An 18,516-nucleotide genomic window follows, 5' to 3' on the forward strand; every position below is an offset into this window, starting at 1 on the left:
ACACACATTAAAATAATGTCCCAGGCCTGGTCCTCTCTCGTCCTTCACGGTCGTCACTCCAGTTTTATATCCTTCCATCTCCTACGTGGGACTCGATACTGGCGGTGGGGCGCAGGTGTAGCTCATCTCCAATCACTACACCTGGCCTCACTCCTCGTTCCCACGCCTCTCGGCCCCGCCCCACTCGCCACATACCCCCATCGCCCCTCGCAGGCCGGGGGGTACTCCCGAGACTGCGCTCTACTCCCCCCCCCCTCCCCCCCTTCCCTCCGGGGGGGACCGCTCACGGGGACCTGCGGGAACCTGGGGGTAGGACAGACGAGGCGAGAGAAAAGGAGATGGAAGGAGGAGCGACAGGGACGAGAGAGGGGAGAGAGAAAAAAAAAAAAAAAAAAAAAAAAAAATCCGGTTCCCAGACGCACTGCTGCTCGGCCCTCCACCGGCTGGGTGATCTCCTCCGCGGTGCCCGGCGGTGGCACTGGATGGCCCTCGGCGGACGGCACGACACTCCTCCGCCGCCCGGTGGACGGCGACGGCTCCTCCGATTTTGGGCAGCGGCAGGAGTCCCCCGTTCCCTGCCCCTCCGGATTCCATCACGGAGGCGGCAGGCTCCGGCCCCCTGGCGAACGGCGCCGACTCCTCCGCTCCCTCACGGACGGCAGCCGCCCCTCCATATCGTGGGCGGCCGGCAGCGAGGTCGCCCGTCCCCGGCAACTCGCTCCAGCCCACCGCCTCGAGCGTCCATGGCGGCACATACTTCGCCTGCTCGAGGGCACCGCGGATTCACCACAGCGGCGAGGGATCTTCAGCAGCGCGTCCCTCCTTCTCCCGGGTTTCGGCACCACTGTAACGATAAACACTTCCTAATCATCGGGAAGAAGGAGGCGGGAACCGGCGCACAATCAAAACTCATTTTAATATCCAAAATAAATACAAAAACGGCGCACCAGCCCCTCACGGCCGACTGGTGCGCATAAATAAAAAAGCACACACATTAAAATAATGTCCCAGGCCTGGTCCTCTCTCGTCCTTCACGGTCGTCACTCCAGTTTTATATCCTTCCATCTCCTACGTGGGACTCGATACTGGCGGTGGGGCGCAGGTGTAGCTCATCTCCAATCACTACACCTGGCCTCACTCCTCGTTCCCACGCCTCTCGGCCCCGCCCCACTCGCCACAACATGCAAATCCAAGGGGCGTTAACATTACAGCTCAACCTCAAGCCAGATCTAACAAGAGTTGACGACCTTTGAATGCACAGAATGAAGTTTGGTTGGATGCTATAAAACATGAAATTCTTCCTAATGTAAGTTCTCTCTTATTTACATCGTGTTAACTGTCTATAACATCCACGTTTCATGTCCACATGTTAGCTGTCTATAAGACATGAAAAGTGTACAGCATGAATTGATGTTAATGATGCAAGTGACATTGAATTAGTGGTCAAATAAACACATTATCAACAAACAAACCAGGAGAGACAGCTAAGCATGTCTATTGCAGAATAAAGTGTAAATGACACAAGGTACTTATTTGGTTGAACAGAAAACGAGATCCTGGATGAGTCAGAACTGGCAGTCAGTCTCTTCTGCAGGAAAATCATCTTTAACAGTCCATTTCGGAGAGTTTGACAAAACATAATGGCACGTTTAAAGCAGTCTTTTGAGTCTGTGAGTTGCTGGATTAAAGTGGGAAGATTCTCACTGATTAGTGACACATGAAAGCTGTACATCAAACAAGAAAACACTCTAGACATGTGAGGTGATTCTGAGGTCAGTTCATGCTTCACTCCACAAATTAATCAAGAAATAAATAACAGAAATTAATTTTAAATGGTTTCTCATACAAAGGATTCCATACAAGCATGGGCCCTCTTCATCATCACCCATTCTATAGGTTATCTTCTGGCTGAGAGACCTCAGCTCTTTCAGTGCCCTGGGTACTGTGGAGGGGAATATGGTGGAGGAGCTGAAAACAAAAATAAAATAATAACTTAGAGAAAGTTGTTTTGGTTGTCTTTGCTGTTACATGCAAGAGTAGTGTTTTTATTTCCACTCTACACACTCTAAAATTACAGGTTCTTATTTGTATTGATGGTTTCATGAAGAACTTACAACAACCATGAAACCGTTCCATTGCACAAAAGGTTCTTAAAAGGATTAGTTCACTTCTGGAATAAAAATTTCCTTTTGATTTACTCACCCCATGTCATCCGAGATGTTCATATCTTTCTTTCTTCAGGCGAAAAGAAATGAAGGTTTTTGAGGAAAACGTTCTAAGATTTTTCTCCATATAGCCATAAGGAATAATCCATGTAGAATAAGGGTCTTAATAGAACAAACTGAGACAGACTAAATCCAGAATAACTGTGGCAACATCTTCAAGCTGTTTTAAGAAACCTACTGGACAAAGTTACATTACTTTAAAAAGTTTGAGGCACCTGTGTAAAAATGTTGTAAATGAGGATGATGCCAAAAATAATGTCAAATTGATTTTCTTTATCAGTTAACTTCTATTAACTAAATAATAGAAGCTTTTGAAGCTGCACTGACCCAATGGGTCCCACTTAAGTCCACTATATGGAGAACAATCTTGAAATGTTTTCCTCATAAACCTTAATTTCTTTTTAACTGAATAAAGAAGGACATGAAGAACTTGGATGACATGGGGTTAGTAAATTACCAGGAATTTCTTATTCTGGAAGTTAACTAATCCTTTAATTTGGAAAAGTGATCTTCAGATGAATAAAATGTTCCCTAGACTAAGAAAAAATGGTTCTTTTGAGATCTGTTCTCTGAAAGCTTCTTTGGGAAACTTCTATTGAATTACTGTGAAACCTCCTTTTGCTGCTTTTGTTTTTAAGAGTGTAGTATGTGATCTCTCAGAGTGGCCATTCGAATACCTGCTTGACTGTATCCTGCGTCAGGAGGATTGGGAGGATAAGGACCCTGGGGCATCATAGGATAATGGTGGGGGACACCTGGATATTGTGGCACCATTGGATAGCCAGGATAATCAGGATGTCCAATGGGTTTACCAGAAGCATCATACATGTGCTCCACAGGATAGCTGACCATTGGAATATGCTGGACTAAAAAATGCATACTTGGTTAGTAGGTGATGATTTATATTCTTTGTAAGAATAAGTTCATGCAAACGAGCATTTTGAACATTAGCCATGGTATTGCAATAGAAAGCCAGTGGTTAAATAAGTATGCTTACAAAAAGCAATGCAATTGTAAAACTAGAAAGAGAAATAAGAAATCAAGTCAAATTTATTTATATAATGCTTTAAACAACTGCACATAGTTTGAAAGCAGCTTTTCAGAAAAACATGACAATTCTTAATAACTTAATGCCTCGTCTAGCAGACTAGAACCGAGCGATAATATAGTTGCATGATAAGAACAATCAAGCAGTTGTTATTTGCTATAAAGTATATAATGTGAGTGCGCTGTAAGTACATCGAAAAAGTTGGACTATTCGACTTTACGAATAGAGCTCTGTGATAATTTACTTTACATGATATATATCCAACTTTTAGTATATTGATGTAATATAAAACAGTTTCCTTTACCGACAGTACAGACAATCAAGCAATTCAATTTAGCTTGATTTTATATCCAGCTATGTGTAAGTGTATATATCCAGGTAAGATTGGATGTACTTACATTATATAGTTGCTGTATATCATGCAATAACAACCCAACAGCAAAACTAAAAAAATGACATGCTAATATAATACAGATTTTTTCTTTGTTCATTTTGAATTCATTCATATGTATTTGTAGTCGATTCACGGTGGACTGTGAAGAGAATAAAGTAATTGCATTCACCTTCATAAGGAGTTCTCCCACGTTGGCGCTGGTACAGATAACAGCAGGAACACATGAAGCAACAGACCATAGTTGCTATAGCAGCCACAAAGAGCAGGATCGATGAAGCAATGCCAGCTATAGTAGAAGGGCTGAGAAAGGCAGGACAGAAAACTTCACTGATCTTATCCAACACCAATTCTGAATGACCTCTCTGGGAGCAACTCACAGAACACTCACTTTGGACAAAAGCATCTGCTAAATGAATAAATGTAAAATAAAACACTTTCTGTTGGGTCTAGAAATTAGCACCTTTACCATTAAGATTAGCACTTCTTTTATAAGTCATACTTTTGCTTAGCTATTTTTAGAAACATTTTAGCTATTTTTAGAAACATTAACCAGTCTAATTCGAGGTTAATGAGCCTCTCTAGGCCACTAAGAGGTCAATAATCTAGAATCTTGAAAAGTGTACCTGAGATGGAAAAGCATGCAGCGCTTCTGTCCCGCCTCGGTGATCATCTTGAAGCCATCCAGGCAGCAGTAACGGCGGTGACAGTTCCCACAGCAGAAGGTTATGAGCGGGCAGTCAAAGCCATTGTGCCAGGTGCCATTTTTGTCCACATACCACAAGCAGTCCTCATCTGCACTCACTAAAAGAAATAAAACAAAACTGGTGCTTATAAATATCAAAATACTAACAAATATTGGATGTTAGATTCTGAAGGTGATGCCAAATCCTATGATAATACTGAACATGAACAATAACCTAAATAGATAGAGGGATAATTAATGCACTGAGCACATTAATTTATAAGAACATTAATTATTAATTCATGATTATTTAATTCCGTAGGCGCTCACTTAATTAACCCAAAATAATGACTGAAGTTATATATTTTTAGTAAAAACCTCTTGAAAACATCTAAAGACGGTTTTTAGCTGAAATTGCATCTTTGTTTTCATCTTCAGTTGCAGAATCTTAAATGTAGGTCAGTTGACCACCTGCTTGAAGTTCTCGATCAGCTCTTGGACTAGGTTTCAGTTACTCCTCTGCGGTGAAGGACCTACCTATACAGAATGCAGAAGAGCAACATCCGCAGCCTCATGTGAACTTACGAACCTGAGGGGTTTGAGGGCTGTTGCTATAGAAATGACATATTCTGGATTATAGCCATGTTAAATACATGGCAGCTATGCATACAGATTGCATTAGATAAGAACTGTTACATGGCATCGGAGTAATACAATGCTTTTTTTTTTTGCTGATGACGATAACACATTATGAACAAAAAAAATGTGTCTAAATACATGTTTGCAGCAATGAGGCCTATGAAGAAACTACATTATCGTCTTACCCTGCCAAAGAGAGAAAATCATATAAAGGACCAGTATAACGACGGCGTAGAAGGACATCCTGCTTCCAGTATACTTTTCGCTACACCAGATAAAAACGGTTACATCTGCATCCTTTGAGAAAAGGCCTTAAAATGATATAATCTGCCACGTCTCGCAGACAGCGGAGCTCCGGATCAAGCAGCGTCGTGATCAACATGCGATCTGTGCGGAACGACACACCGCCCGTGACGCTACACGCCAGATCTCCAGTACCAGCCTCCTCATTGATGAAATAAATCAAAAGACGTCCATTTCGCAGAACAACGCGTGTAAATTAAGAGGACGAATGATGGAATTATTCAGGAGATTGACCGCAGACGCCCGAAATTCCACGAGGAGAAATGGAACCCGTGGGATCCTGTAGCAGCGCGCTTCGGCCCCTCTGAATAGTTCACATTTCTGGAGATAATAAATACACTCATTCACATTATATGTACAGAACACACTGTTATCTCTTCTGAAAGGAAGAGGGTTATATTACAGTTTATGAAATGTATTAAAAACACAAAAACTCATCACTAAACATAAATTACATGTAAATTGCATTTCCATCTCTGTTCCAACAGTTTGGAAGTGTCTAAAATGACTGTAGCCTACCCATATGTAAATGTTTTTGGCGTTTGGTGATACATTTTGGCTCAAGCTTTGCGTTTAAAGTCACACTCACTCTAGAGAGGTGTTCAACTGAGATTAAGACCTAGCTTTCTGCAGACCAGTCTAGTTCTTCCACACTGACTGAATCAATTACCTTGCCTTATACACAGAGGCACAGTCATGTTAGTATAGAAAAGGGTCCTGTCCAAACTGTTGCTATAAAATTAGAAGCACACAATTGCTTAAACATTAAGATTGGAATTGGATGGAAGATGGAAATTACTAAAGCAGTCAAATCTATTCATTAGAAGGGCGTGTTGCAATACTTTTGTCCATTATTATGTATTGTATTATATTTTGTTTCATCACCTCTAACTCAAACTGACAAAATATTCCCATGTTTGTTCATTTCTAATTAAATTAGTTTTAATATATACAACAGTAAAGTTTATAATTGAAATCATTAATATATTCAACTTAAGTAAAGTTTATAATTGAAATCACTTTCAAATAATTCTGTAAATAACTGAATAGTGAAGTCCTAAAATCTTTCCTAAATCTTAATTTAGTTCTTAAATTTATTTTTGAAAACAAGAGGCCAGATCTTTTAGCAAATCAATGCTTAGTAGCATAATGTATATATCTTTTATGTAATATATCAAATTAAAATAGCTATTTGCACGTGCATAATTAAATCGGTTAAATGTCAATGGCAATCACTAACATTTTCATAAAAAAATTATAATTCTTCAAAAAGTTGTCTAAATCTCCAAAAACTTAATTTTGAATGTAGACACTTATAATTTAGACCTTAACAGGTCTTTTATTATGAAATTCTTCTCTTGCCACAATGAAGACAATGCTGCTAATAAGATTGTAGCATCACTATGGTAACACTATATTATTCTTCATGCTCACCCAACAGTGTAGCCATAAAGATCAGGCTCATGAGACCACGTAATGACAAACAACATGGATAACTTTAATAAGGCCGCCAACAGATCCAACTTCTTTTCAAAGTGTAGATTCATCATCTGCCAGAAGTCTTTTTCCTTCCTCCCCAGATAGATTTTGTAACCATTGTGATTTAATAAAGTGAGAAGGTACAGATGGATAGATGACATTTTAAATCATTTCTTTACTGTTACCAGTCCCTTTGCAAAAAATTTTTTTCATCATACTAGACAGGTCTATCAAAGCACAGTAGTGTTTTGACATCTGATTCAAATGTACCCACACAGTCCTGCTGCCCCTCATGCCCTGCTCTTATAACATCCCGGGAATCAATGTCTATTCCTTCCCTTAATAAAATACAGGGAGAGGCACGTAAACCTTTAAGTCCTCTCTTGGGTTGTGGATCAAGAGGGTTGTCTGAAAGGCATTATGAGTCCACTCGAATGTTTAAGTTTGAAGAAAAGATGATTGAGTGGTAGAGACGGAAACAAAGGACAAGGAGCCAATGTTGGGTGGGGGATACAGGTCATATACCGATGGACTGCAGGACTCTTCCCTCTACTTCATTCAAGTGGCTTGAAAACATGCTATAGCAAGGCTGCTGAGCAAACTGGGTAAGGAAATCTGTCAGGTATGCCTATGGAAAAAAAGCATGGGAGACAGGAGCAGTGAAGATATGAAGTATGGTTACAGTGATACTTGAGACGGTTCCAAATAACTTACCTGAAGATCAATTTGATAAATGGGGTCCTTCAGGGCGTCTGGATCCTCCTCATCATCATCCTCATAATAATCATCGTCTAGAGGGAAATTAAAATAATTGTTATAGATCATTTGTAGTAAAGACAAGGTGGTGAATATGGAAAGCATTGTGCACTGTTTAACTCATGTTTTTGTCATTTTACTTTACTAATATCCTAACATTTAAAGAACAGCATGTCTGCCCGCCACAAAAACATTAAACTATTAAAAATTTTTTTTTTACATTTAGAAATAAATCTGAAGTACTAACAATTAAAAGTAAATTAAAAAGAATACTGGGAAAAATGTAAATGTTAATAAAAACTGCAATAGTAAATAAATAATACAAAAATAAGTTGACAAACTTTATGGCCCTTGTACTTTTGCATCCATTATTTTTTCATTTTTTTTCCTGACGAATAAAAGAAAACAGAGAATAACGGTTGTATTTTTATATGCTATGCTGAAAACCAAAATTTAAATTAGAACCGTACACAAAATTCTGTCTGAAAAAGTAAAATATTGACTTCTTTTCAGATTTTTCTAATTCTGAATGGCTTAGCCTATAGCCAAGAAAAACAGCAAAGAGCACTCCCTTAGAATAACTGAAAAGCTGTCACTCATTTGAGTTTAGCGCGATCTAACAAAGTTCCATTATAATCGATGAAGCTCTACACAATTAATCTCTTATTTAACTCATGTTACACTTTCTTTGTTATAATAAGAGACTCCCAAGTGTGCAGCATTGAACAAATTTGTGGTGTGGAGTGGATTATAACTTAAAACACTTATCCATTGCAAATCAACAGAAAATGTTAGTGCTTGGATGCGTTGATCAGTGCAACAAAAACATGTTGAAAATTTAAACCTGAGTTTTACACAAATACACACTGGAGCGTTTGGAAAATATGTTTCGTCAGTATCCTCTTGCTTTCATTTCGTTCCCTCTAGCACTCCCACAGAACTGGCTCTGGATACAGTTAATTGCAAAGAAATATGTAATGAGTATTTCATACATGTTTTTAGGAGTAAAAAAAATATCAAGATCATAAAAAAAATGAAGCCAAAGGTTTTCATAAGGGTACCGGCAGCCATGACAGCAGCGCGAGAGGGCACATATAGTGTACTTCACAGAAATGATAAAAAAAGCTAGAAATTCAATTTAGCATTTATAAAAAAAAAACAAAAAAAAAAACAACTTATTATCATTGGAATTTTGAATAATGAAAACAAATTTGTGTCTGCTTATTCTATTTATCAGTGTTTGAAACACAAAACAAGAAAACACATTTTCTGTATTTAATTTTTGGGTAAATGAATGGATGCAAAAGTACAAGGACCCTTTTTAACAATGCTCAGCACAAAGGTTTGACTCCCTGGGAATGTGTGAATTAATAAAATTTGTAACAATAAGTCACTCTAGATGCCAAATGCATATGTAACATTAGAACGGACAAATGCAAATTAAACCGTTTTAGTATTATGGGTCTTCACCATATTTGTTCGAGGAAATGAGATCAGACAATAGCTGTCCTGCTAATCCTTCATCTTCCTCGTCATCGTCATCTTCATCCGCATCCAGATCATCCCACATTCCACCAGAGTCTGCAAAACAAATGTTCAAAACTTAAGAATGCTCCACACTTCAACGTCATCAATAAATACTAATACTAGGGGTAAAGAGTTCAACCACACAAGTACCTTGGCTCCAATCTGCAGGATTTGCTCTATTTGCATTAGCCTCCACCACGGAAGACAGTTCATTGACGATGAGTTTAAAGATCTTTACCAGCAAAGGAATGTTGGTCCACCGCTGTGGGTCTAAGATAAACAGTTCAGTCAGATATCGGAGACAATAACAATTATTAATCAATCATTTAGCAGTTTAGAGATTATTAACTCACTCTTGGCTGATTTGGAACGTGTGCAGATTCCCTCGTCTGGATTAAATAGTTCATCTCCTTTGACGACTATATCTTGGAGGCGTTTGTCATTTGTATTCAGACCATGCTGGAGAAGTTTACACAAGGCAACAGCACTGTGGACAGAGCCATTACAGTGTTATTTCAAATGGAAGCTGTGCAATTTCTTCAGACACAACAAGGACGAGATTGGAAACCCTCACCTGACTTTGCCTTCATACTGGCCATAAAACAGATGTTGGCGACTCATCCACTCAGCCATGACAAACTCTAGGGCAGGTTTCCCTGTGGGGCCTGGAAGACTGCATAGGAATTCTAGCAGAGGCTCCAACTGGGAATGGACCAGGTGGGCGAAAACCATGATCAGGGACTGTAAAATGAAGAGCGAGAATGTATTACACACCTTATTTGAGCCAGCAGCTACAGCACAATTCAGACTTATCTGTTGTACAAGAAAATTAATGTTTAACAAGGGGGGAAAAAAGTTATTATTTTTAGCTTATTACGTGTTATTTCTTTACCTGTGCTACATCATATATCTGCAGTATTATTTCAGCACTGTGATATCTGACATTTCCCACATTTTGTTTTCATGGCTAACGTGAAACTGAATGTTCTAACATGCTAACTACTAATGAATCACTAATTAATGATACTGATTATTGTTACTATCTACTTCTAGTTCTAGTTTCATTTCATAATTTGCCCAAGGTGTTTATTTAGTCTACACTTTTGGGATTATGGGAATTTGTGCAAAATTATTCATGCGGATATGTTTATGAATCATTCAGACCACTGCTTTGAGTGATTTACTGAAAAGAAACGACTCAAAATCAGTTCACTAAATTAAACATGTAAAGCTTAATGAATAGCTGACATTTCTAACAAATAGTCTTTGCCATGATTTTTAAATTTTAGATCCTGGAAAATACAATTTTTAAATTCCCTGAAATTGACCAATGGAAACCCTGCTTACTTTTTGACAAATGCAGAGGTTTTCAAACTTGATAACAATGACTACCAAATTTGATAGAGGACCTATTTCACATATGAAATTAATGCAACAAAACACGCACACACACAAAAGACAAAGTTATTTAGTTTTGATAAAAAAAATAAATAAATGAAAACTGAAAAAATTAATTAAAAAACGTGAAAAAGTAATAATGCCAAAATCAGTAAGTGTTCAAATTACCGCGTTAACATTTAATTGATATGTAGTTCTTAGTTTTAAAACCCCTAGGTATCAGTTTTGTATCGCTCCAGTGGTACTGTACCTAGGCCGAAACTCTGTTATTAATTCAACTCTACCTGCATCACACTGAGGGTCTCTGCCTGCTGCATCTTACTGAGAATAGCACGCAGTATTTGGTCCAGCTGGTCAGCCAACTGAGTGCCAGCCCGTGCAATGAGAGTGGACACCAGGCGCCCAACAAAAGCAGCGGTGAACTCAGACGTACGGGGGTCAAGGAGCTGACTGACAACCTGCATGACATACCACAGGCCACTGTGGCCTTGCTCATCTTGCCACTGGGCAATCTGCTCCAGCGCCACAGACACATAGGCCCTCAAGCATTCGCCACCATTCTAAAAAATAAAAATGTAAAATTCAGAGATGATGAGAGTCAAATATCAACTGACATGAGGACTCTGAAAATACATTTCGCATTTATTTCTGCGAGAATGTCACCTGCATCGTGGTGTTGTCATCTGTGCGGAGGGTGCATTGGGCCACTGCAGGAAATGCTTGGCACACAAGCATGTCAGACAATGGGGGTTTAGTGTTACGAACAACCGTAGTTAGGATATCTATGGATGTCTGTAAGAACAAAAAATATGTATTACTTACAGAATACAGTAAGTAGTAGAACAAATTGACAAGTGTAACTTACAGCACAAAGGCCAGATGGGATTTTATCAGGCGGTGCCTGCATAATGCTAACAAGAGTAGGAATGAGGCGCATTTGCATGGGTCCTTGGCAGGCTTCAATCTGGGCAAGCTCCTTGAAGACGTCCTGCGCTAAAGAAGCTACAACAGGATCTAACAAAAATGGAAAAAAAAAACATGATAAGCGGGTAATCTTTTAAATTACAGAAAATAATAGCCATTCTCTTTAAAATGATCTTACCATTACTATACTTAAGGAAGACGGCAATAGTGAGTGGGCAGATCTTGTTCTCAGCACTCGTGGTGAAAGCTGGATCAACGGTGCAAACAATACAGAGGGTCTCCATGACTAAAGTAAGAACTTCAGAGCTGAACTGAGCTGCGAGCTGCACCAGCCCTTCCAAGACACTGGGAAGGAAGGGCTGCAGGACGTGAGTGCTCTCGGACAGCTTGAGTTGATCACAGTACCTGTGAAACAAACATACAGAGAGATCACTATTTATGTGGACATCATGTTACTCATCTCAAGATTCTTCGATGATATTCATTTGAAATAGAAATCTTTACTGTGCTTTAGTAAAGGTCATTACTGTCATTTAAGATCAATTTAATCCATCCTTGCTTTATTATTTAAAAAAAAGGACAATGAATCACAGAGTTATTGAATACAGAATATAAAATAATTAAATTGTGTTCATTATTCAGTTTAAACCACACAAGATTCCTGCTTAGAAGTAGCCCATCTCAAAGTGTATTGACTATTTTTTTTCCCAAATAGTATATTACATTATACTTTATTTGTTATAACTTTATTTCAAGGTGTCTTTGTTAGTGTACTTATACATTTAAGTACTGACCAATATTAATTAACTACAAGTACTTACTATATAGTTATGGTTATTTACATGTAATTATTCATACATTATTGTTATTACAATAGTAAGTAAGTACATGTAACATGTAACAAGGACACCTTGAAATAAAGTGTTAGCCATTATATAGCTGGAGAAAGTCCTACCCCCAGATGGCTCTCACAGCAGAGATGCGGACCGAGGGTGGCTGGCTCTCATGCAGACCACTCACAGTCGCCTGAAGGAACTGCTGTATGAGTTCTGGGGACATCGCTGCAGTAAAGCGACTGGCTGCCCATAAGGCCCGACCCAAGAGGAATGGAGAGGCTGCTGGGAATTGAATAACATGGGGATCAGATCCTCAGGTCTACACTCCAAATACAGATGCAGGATCAAAATTAAAATCTAGAATAAAGTTACCTGGTAAATTGAGGTCTGCAAGGATGACACTGGCAAGGAATCCATGCATATCGAATTGCACACGACCGTTCTTTACATTCTCAGTGATGATGGTCTTGACTGAGCCCAGGGACAGCATGCAAGCCTCATGCACCTTCCACCTGCATATCCATATAGATACTAATGTAAGGCAGGGGTTACACAACTTTTTTGTCAGCCGAACCCCTAAGACATAACATATTTACTTGAACTACCACCAGAGATAAAGTTAATACTTCAACAATTTAACAGCACATTTTATGGTTCTCTGATATTGGACAAAATGTATACTTATTATATACATTTATTTATACATAGGACCGCACATATATCGGGTTTATTATTATATTGTTTTAATTGACTATAAAAATGAAGATATAAATGTATTTCTGTTGTAATATTGCCTGGTAAAAAAAAAAAAAAAAAAAAATCAATTTAACGATAATAGGCTGCAAGATACTCTACTTATATTTAAGTATTAATTTCTTTACTTTTTAAAATTCAAATTTGTAAAACAACTATACGTCAGTTTCATTTTTATTTCTATTAATTCCACAACCAAATTTGATTGTTTCAATTATTTAGCTTTTCATCAATTCATCAATTCAAAAAGCCTCTGCAGTTCCCTCACCAATCCCCATTTGGAAAACCCTGATGTAAAGCAACACACTGAAAAAGAAAGTTTAACTGAGAGAAAGGATGTCTTCTCTCTTTACCAGTGTTCACTGCCTGTGTTCTTGGCTTGCTCTGCCTCCTGAAGGTGTCGAGTTGCCGCCGCCGCTAAAGCAGCAGCGCTCTCGTTCTGAAACTCGGCAGCAACAGCCTGATGGACAAAAGCATACATTGAACATAAGAGAGGGAAAATATTTCAACATCTACAAACAAACTCTCTGTGCTCTCACCAGCAACAGATCCTGTGCCGATATCCGGACCGAATAAGAGAATGTATCATCATCCTCATCCTCAACAAACTGTTGCGGATTGGCTGTCCATACCTTGATCTGTGAGATGGATAAGAATGTTGTGATAAAGCTTTAGAAAAAAAGTCACATGACACGCACTCACCCCGCCCACAAACCTGATCCTCCGTGATCTGCATGTAGAGGATGATGTAATATATGAGCTCTGGTAGAGCTTTCTTCACTGTGCTCTTGAACTTCTTGTTTTCCAGCAGTGTGTGGACGAACTCAAAGATGCTGAAGACGAGGTTCTCAAAGCCAAGAACCTCACCTGCGACGTAACAATGAATTAACAAAGCTCAATGCTTACTAAAACAATCTGAATGACTTTGATCAATTCTTGCAAAAAAAAAAAAAAACAACAAAAAAAAACAAATAGTAGCACATACCATCAGAGTCAACCGGATCATCTACTTCTTCCGTGTAGTTGACCTCAGTTCTCACATAAGTACACGATTGGTTAAAAAAAATACTTTGAATGTTTTACTGATATTACCGACACTGACAAAAACAGCAATAAGATCTGAGATATTAATGGAATAGTTTACCCAAGATGGAGAAGGCAATGGATTCATATTATAACTGAACAGTTACAAGCAAAAAATATCTCGTTGGATGTATTTATTATAAACACACAGCTTTTAACTTATAAGATGTTAATTAATGGACTGTAGTCAAGTGGATGTTTTTATCAGTAAGTGTGGACTCTCATTCACACTGGAGTGGATTCATTGGTGTGCAAGTGATGTGATGCTCAAAATCTGTTATTATAAATATACAAACTCATCTACATCTTTCGATGGCTTGAGCATAAGTCAATTTTCATCTTTGGGTGAACTTTTCCACTAATGGTGATAGTTTAAACAAGTGGGAAAAGCTGTCAATGAATGAATGGATATAAAGAGGCGCTTTCTGTCAAGGTGTTCCATACAATAGGTAGAATCTGTTGCATGGAGGACACCATGGGTTTGGGGAAGTTCTTCACAAGGGCTGTCACTGCCTATGAAGGGAAAACAATTGATAATTACATTCATCTAAGGAAACATTACATCACTAAGGAAAAAAAGTATTTTTCTGCACAATGCAACAGCTAGTCACCTTTAGTACTTCCATCTTCAGGCCACTGTCTGAAGTGGGTCCATCTGGAATCTGCAGCGCCTGTATGAAGGCCTCGGTGAACTGCTGCACCACCGGGAAGATTAGAGTATTGGCAGCACCCTAAAATCAAACATGACTGTTTTAAAATGTCAGTAGCCCATTTAATATTTATTGTAAAGTATTGGGTATTATGAAGTCGCAATTTCTACTAAATTTATTCATTTAGGTTAATTCATACAATGTGGAATTAAAATTTTATACAAATACAGCTCAAAACCTTTTTTGAGTTGGGTTGATGCATGTTTTTAAAAAAAGTCTCTTTACTAACCAACAATGCTTTTATTTGATGATAAAATACAGTAATACTAAGAAATATTTATGAAGTTTAAAATGAAAAAAATAAAAATAAATTTATATATATAGGAGGCCATCAGCCTTCAGTGTCACAGAATCCTTCAGAGATCATTCCAATATGCTGATTTTGTGTTCAGGGAACATTACTTTTTATTAATGCTGAAAACAGTTGCGTGGCTTAATATTTTTGTAACCCTGATACATTTTATAAACAAGTAACATTTTTAATGTGTGTACTGTCCAAAGAATTACCGATTTACCTATAAACGAGAGTATTTTACTGAAACTTTACCTTTGCTACTTCATCAATTGCACAGATGAGATTGGCACACGTGGTAAAGATCTCAACTGCTCTGGATCGAGTGCGAATACTGTAAACCTGCAAGAGTAACAACACAACGTTGTTTTTGTCAGTGATATATAGTACACATGATTGTCTCAAAAGAAAGGACTGTACTGTGTTTTTATTAAGCTGAGTATAATACCTCTGCCATGGTAAAAATCTTGTACATTTGAGGCAAAATAACAGGTGCAACATCTGTCATCTGTACATCCGTCACCTCTCGGGTAAATTCTATGAAACGCACAAAAATATGTTGCTTAGTAACACTGTCACTTGATGCAACTGTGAGGAAGAGAGGTCTAGATATTCTGACTGAGTGATTACCTGTGAGGACCCTCATGGCCCCGTGTACAGCGTTAACATCCCCACTGGCCAGCATGTCCATGAGGAGCTTGAAGAGCCCAGGCCAAGCTTCAGGCCAGTCCCAGTGTGCAATAGCTGACACGGCGTAAGCCACGCTGGAGCGCACCTTACTGATGGCCTCCCGCAAGCCACTTGGCAGGAGCTCACGGATTGCAGCTTTGGCCTGAACAGAAAGGGATACGGGTAACAAATTATCTCGGATAGTGTCACATCCAGACATAATTATGCAGTTCTTACCCATTCAGTCGTCTCTGGGGGCCTGTATTTCTCTGACTGGGCGCACCAGTGTGTCTCAACATACTGTTTCAGAATCACAGAGGCCAACTACAAGAGACATATAGCAAACAAATTAATTAAATATTACCGTAATTTATGTTAATTTATGCTTTGATATGAATTCTTACTTGGCGTATAGCAAGTGCTCCATGTGGGTCGACAGTGAGCTCTGCGAGGTGAACTCCAAACTCTACAAAACAGGTGAAATAATATTGCATAGTCAGCCACAACAACCATTAGCAAATCAAAACTGTTCATAGATTAATATAGGTTAAGATTAGTTTAGTTTAAAAGAACAACCAACAATCAGTTTAACTTACAATAACAAGCTGATACCACAAATGCATTAAAAGCCAAGTCTGAAGAGTACATTAAAAAAAAAAAACATTTCTAATGTATGCTTGATTCACAGCAACACAGCACTGACATATCTTTCATCATCCATGGATTTAGCTCAATGAGAGGCTGGTGGCCAAAAGACAATGTTACTGCTGACACCCAACACCCTGAAAGAGAGGCCACAGCCAGTGACCCACTGGGTTACACGGACCGACTGATTTTCAAGGACATTTCTACCTTTAAGTGGGCATGGTTTCATTCTAAACATAAAGACATATAGTGTACAGTCGGCCCACAAATACACAACTGGTCAAAACATTTGTGGTCATTTAAAAAAAAAAAGAATACTTTTATTCAGCTAGGATGCATTAAATTGATCAAAAGTGACAAAGACATTTATGTTATAAGATTTCTACTCCAAGTAAATGTTGTTCTTTTGAACTTTCTATTCATAATAAAATCTCAAATAAAAATAAAATATCATCCTGGTTTCCACAAAAATATTAAGCGGCAACCAACATTGTCAATAAAATAAAAAAAAAAGCAACTGGAACACCAAATCAGCAAGTTAGAATTACTTCTGAAGGATCAAAGCCATTTAAAGCTTTGCCATCACAGGAATTGTATTTTAAAATATATGAAAATAGAAAACAGTTATTTTAAATAGTAAATTCACTTCATAATTACATCATCAAAGAACTATAAATAAAGCATAACTATAACAAAATAAAACAATAGCTCCACTACAATAATGCACCATTTACTCTCAGAATATGAAGAACATACTTCAATATGAAGAGAATATAATAAAATACAGATCAACTAATGTATAAAAAAATAATTTGCTTCCATTTGAATGTTGTTAAATCATATGGCTTTTGCAGTGACTGATTCTTAAATTTACACATTTTATCTTTGGTCAAAGATACTGACTCACATCTAGACACATAAACAACATTTTCTTCTTTTCCCCCCCCCCCAAAAGATGACGAAACAGACAAAAAAAAAACAACTAATTAATATCTTAAGTTTAAAAAATACTGGGTGATGTAACCTTGATTATAGTGGGTACTCAGACTTAGTATTATGGACTCTCCAAGAAACCAAAGTCACAATCTCTGCTTTGGCATAGAAGTATGAAGGCAAAATAGGATGAGGAGTTGCTTTATTATTTTATTCACAAAGCATAATTAAAGAAGTCTGAGAAACATGCAAAAAAAGAATTATGTACAAAAACGAACTTTTGGAAACTCTTAAAGGGGTAGCTCACCCAAAAAGTGTCATCATTTACTCGCCCTCGTACTGTTTTGAATACGCAGTCATTTTAAATGACAAATAATGCAATGAAAGTTAATAAGATTTGGAACCACGTGAGCTTGAGTAACGTTAAATGACAGAACGTTTTATTTTCTTGAGGGGTGAACTATCCCTCAAACTTCGCTGAAAACTTAAATATTCTCACAAAGATGACGCGTATTTATCAACACTAAATTACCATCATGTTAGTGAACTTAAGAGTGAAACTGAATACGGATCCACAGAACCGAACTTCTCACTTAGAATCTTTTCAGATGACTTCAAATCAATCAAATGAAAACGCGGGGACATGTTGGATTCGGCTGCACATGCTTGTACCCCCCAATTCAAGCCGATGTGTTGACAAATTCACCGCGACTAGATAAATGCTAAACACGATCGACACGCGTCATAAAACCAGCCAAGGTTTATCCGAAATTGAAAAACGATCCTCTAAGAAGCCCATGTGTAAAAATCTGCACTTCATGTCATGCATGTTGTGGCAGCATCTCGCGTCAGTTCTTACCCTCCGTCACTTCCAATACTTTAATGCGCTCCTCCGCCGCGGCACGCACTTCTTGCACCGGCAACAGAATGGCGTTCAGCGCGTCTATAAGAGTCTCCTTCAGTCCTTTATCCACCTGGTCGAGAGTCGAAACCGGGCCGGGACCCGACGCGTTCATACCCGCCATATTTTCGCCAGTCTTACTGACTGCTGAGGCTAACGGAGAGATGACCGGGGACCCGACGGAAGGATGCACACACAGCGCGCCAATGCACGTTCAGGGAGGGACTATGAAACGACGAAATGATGCCATTCGTAAATCATTGGCGCTTTCTTGACGGTAATGGCTCCATCCACAGGAATGGAGGTTGAACAGCTACAC

The 18,516-nt window shown here is 38.6% G+C and overlaps 2 protein-coding genes across 3 annotated transcripts; both read right to left on the reverse strand.

Moving 5' to 3' along the window:
• Positions 1-1,479: 1,479 nt before the first annotated feature.
• Positions 1,480-5,480, reverse strand: LOC127968423 (protein shisa-4-like). Its single transcript, XM_052569639.1, has 5 exons — positions 5,174-5,480; positions 4,291-4,468; positions 3,837-3,967; positions 2,903-3,091; positions 1,480-1,968 (listed from the first exon to the last, which is right to left on the reverse strand). The coding sequence occupies exons 1-5, from the start codon at positions 5,229-5,231 to the stop codon at positions 1,928-1,930; spliced, it is 597 nt and encodes a 198-aa protein (XP_052425599.1). The 5' UTR covers positions 5,232-5,480; the 3' UTR covers positions 1,480-1,927.
• Positions 5,481-6,765: 1,285 nt separating this feature from the next.
• On the reverse strand, positions 6,766-18,426 carry LOC127968414 (importin-9). Of its 2 annotated transcripts, none has more exons than XM_052569621.1 (24): positions 18,156-18,426; positions 16,123-16,184; positions 15,956-16,042; positions 15,680-15,881; positions 15,498-15,586; positions 15,305-15,391; positions 14,659-14,778; positions 14,460-14,560; positions 13,950-14,008; positions 13,680-13,831; positions 13,504-13,602; positions 13,318-13,424; positions 12,584-12,723; positions 12,331-12,490; positions 11,554-11,780; positions 11,317-11,465; positions 11,115-11,243; positions 10,736-11,011; positions 9,628-9,794; positions 9,407-9,540; positions 9,204-9,323; positions 8,997-9,107; positions 7,485-7,561; positions 6,766-7,398 (listed from the first exon to the last, which is right to left on the reverse strand). In XM_052569621.1, exons 1-24 carry the CDS (start codon positions 18,319-18,321, stop codon positions 7,288-7,290), a joined length of 3,132 nt encoding a protein of 1,043 aa, XP_052425581.1. In that variant the 5' UTR covers positions 18,322-18,426; the 3' UTR covers positions 6,766-7,287. The 2 variants fall into 2 exon arrangements, with proteins under 2 accessions (XP_052425581.1, XP_052425580.1); XM_052569620.1 differs by having other exon boundaries at positions 12,331-12,493; positions 18,156-18,425.
• Positions 18,427-18,516: the final 90 nt, after the last annotated feature.

The sequence above is a fragment of the Carassius gibelio genome, chromosome B11 (assembly GCF_023724105.1).
Source record: "Carassius gibelio isolate Cgi1373 ecotype wild population from Czech Republic chromosome B11, carGib1.2-hapl.c, whole genome shotgun sequence".
NCBI classification, from domain to species: domain Eukaryota; kingdom Metazoa; phylum Chordata; class Actinopteri; order Cypriniformes; family Cyprinidae; genus Carassius; species Carassius gibelio.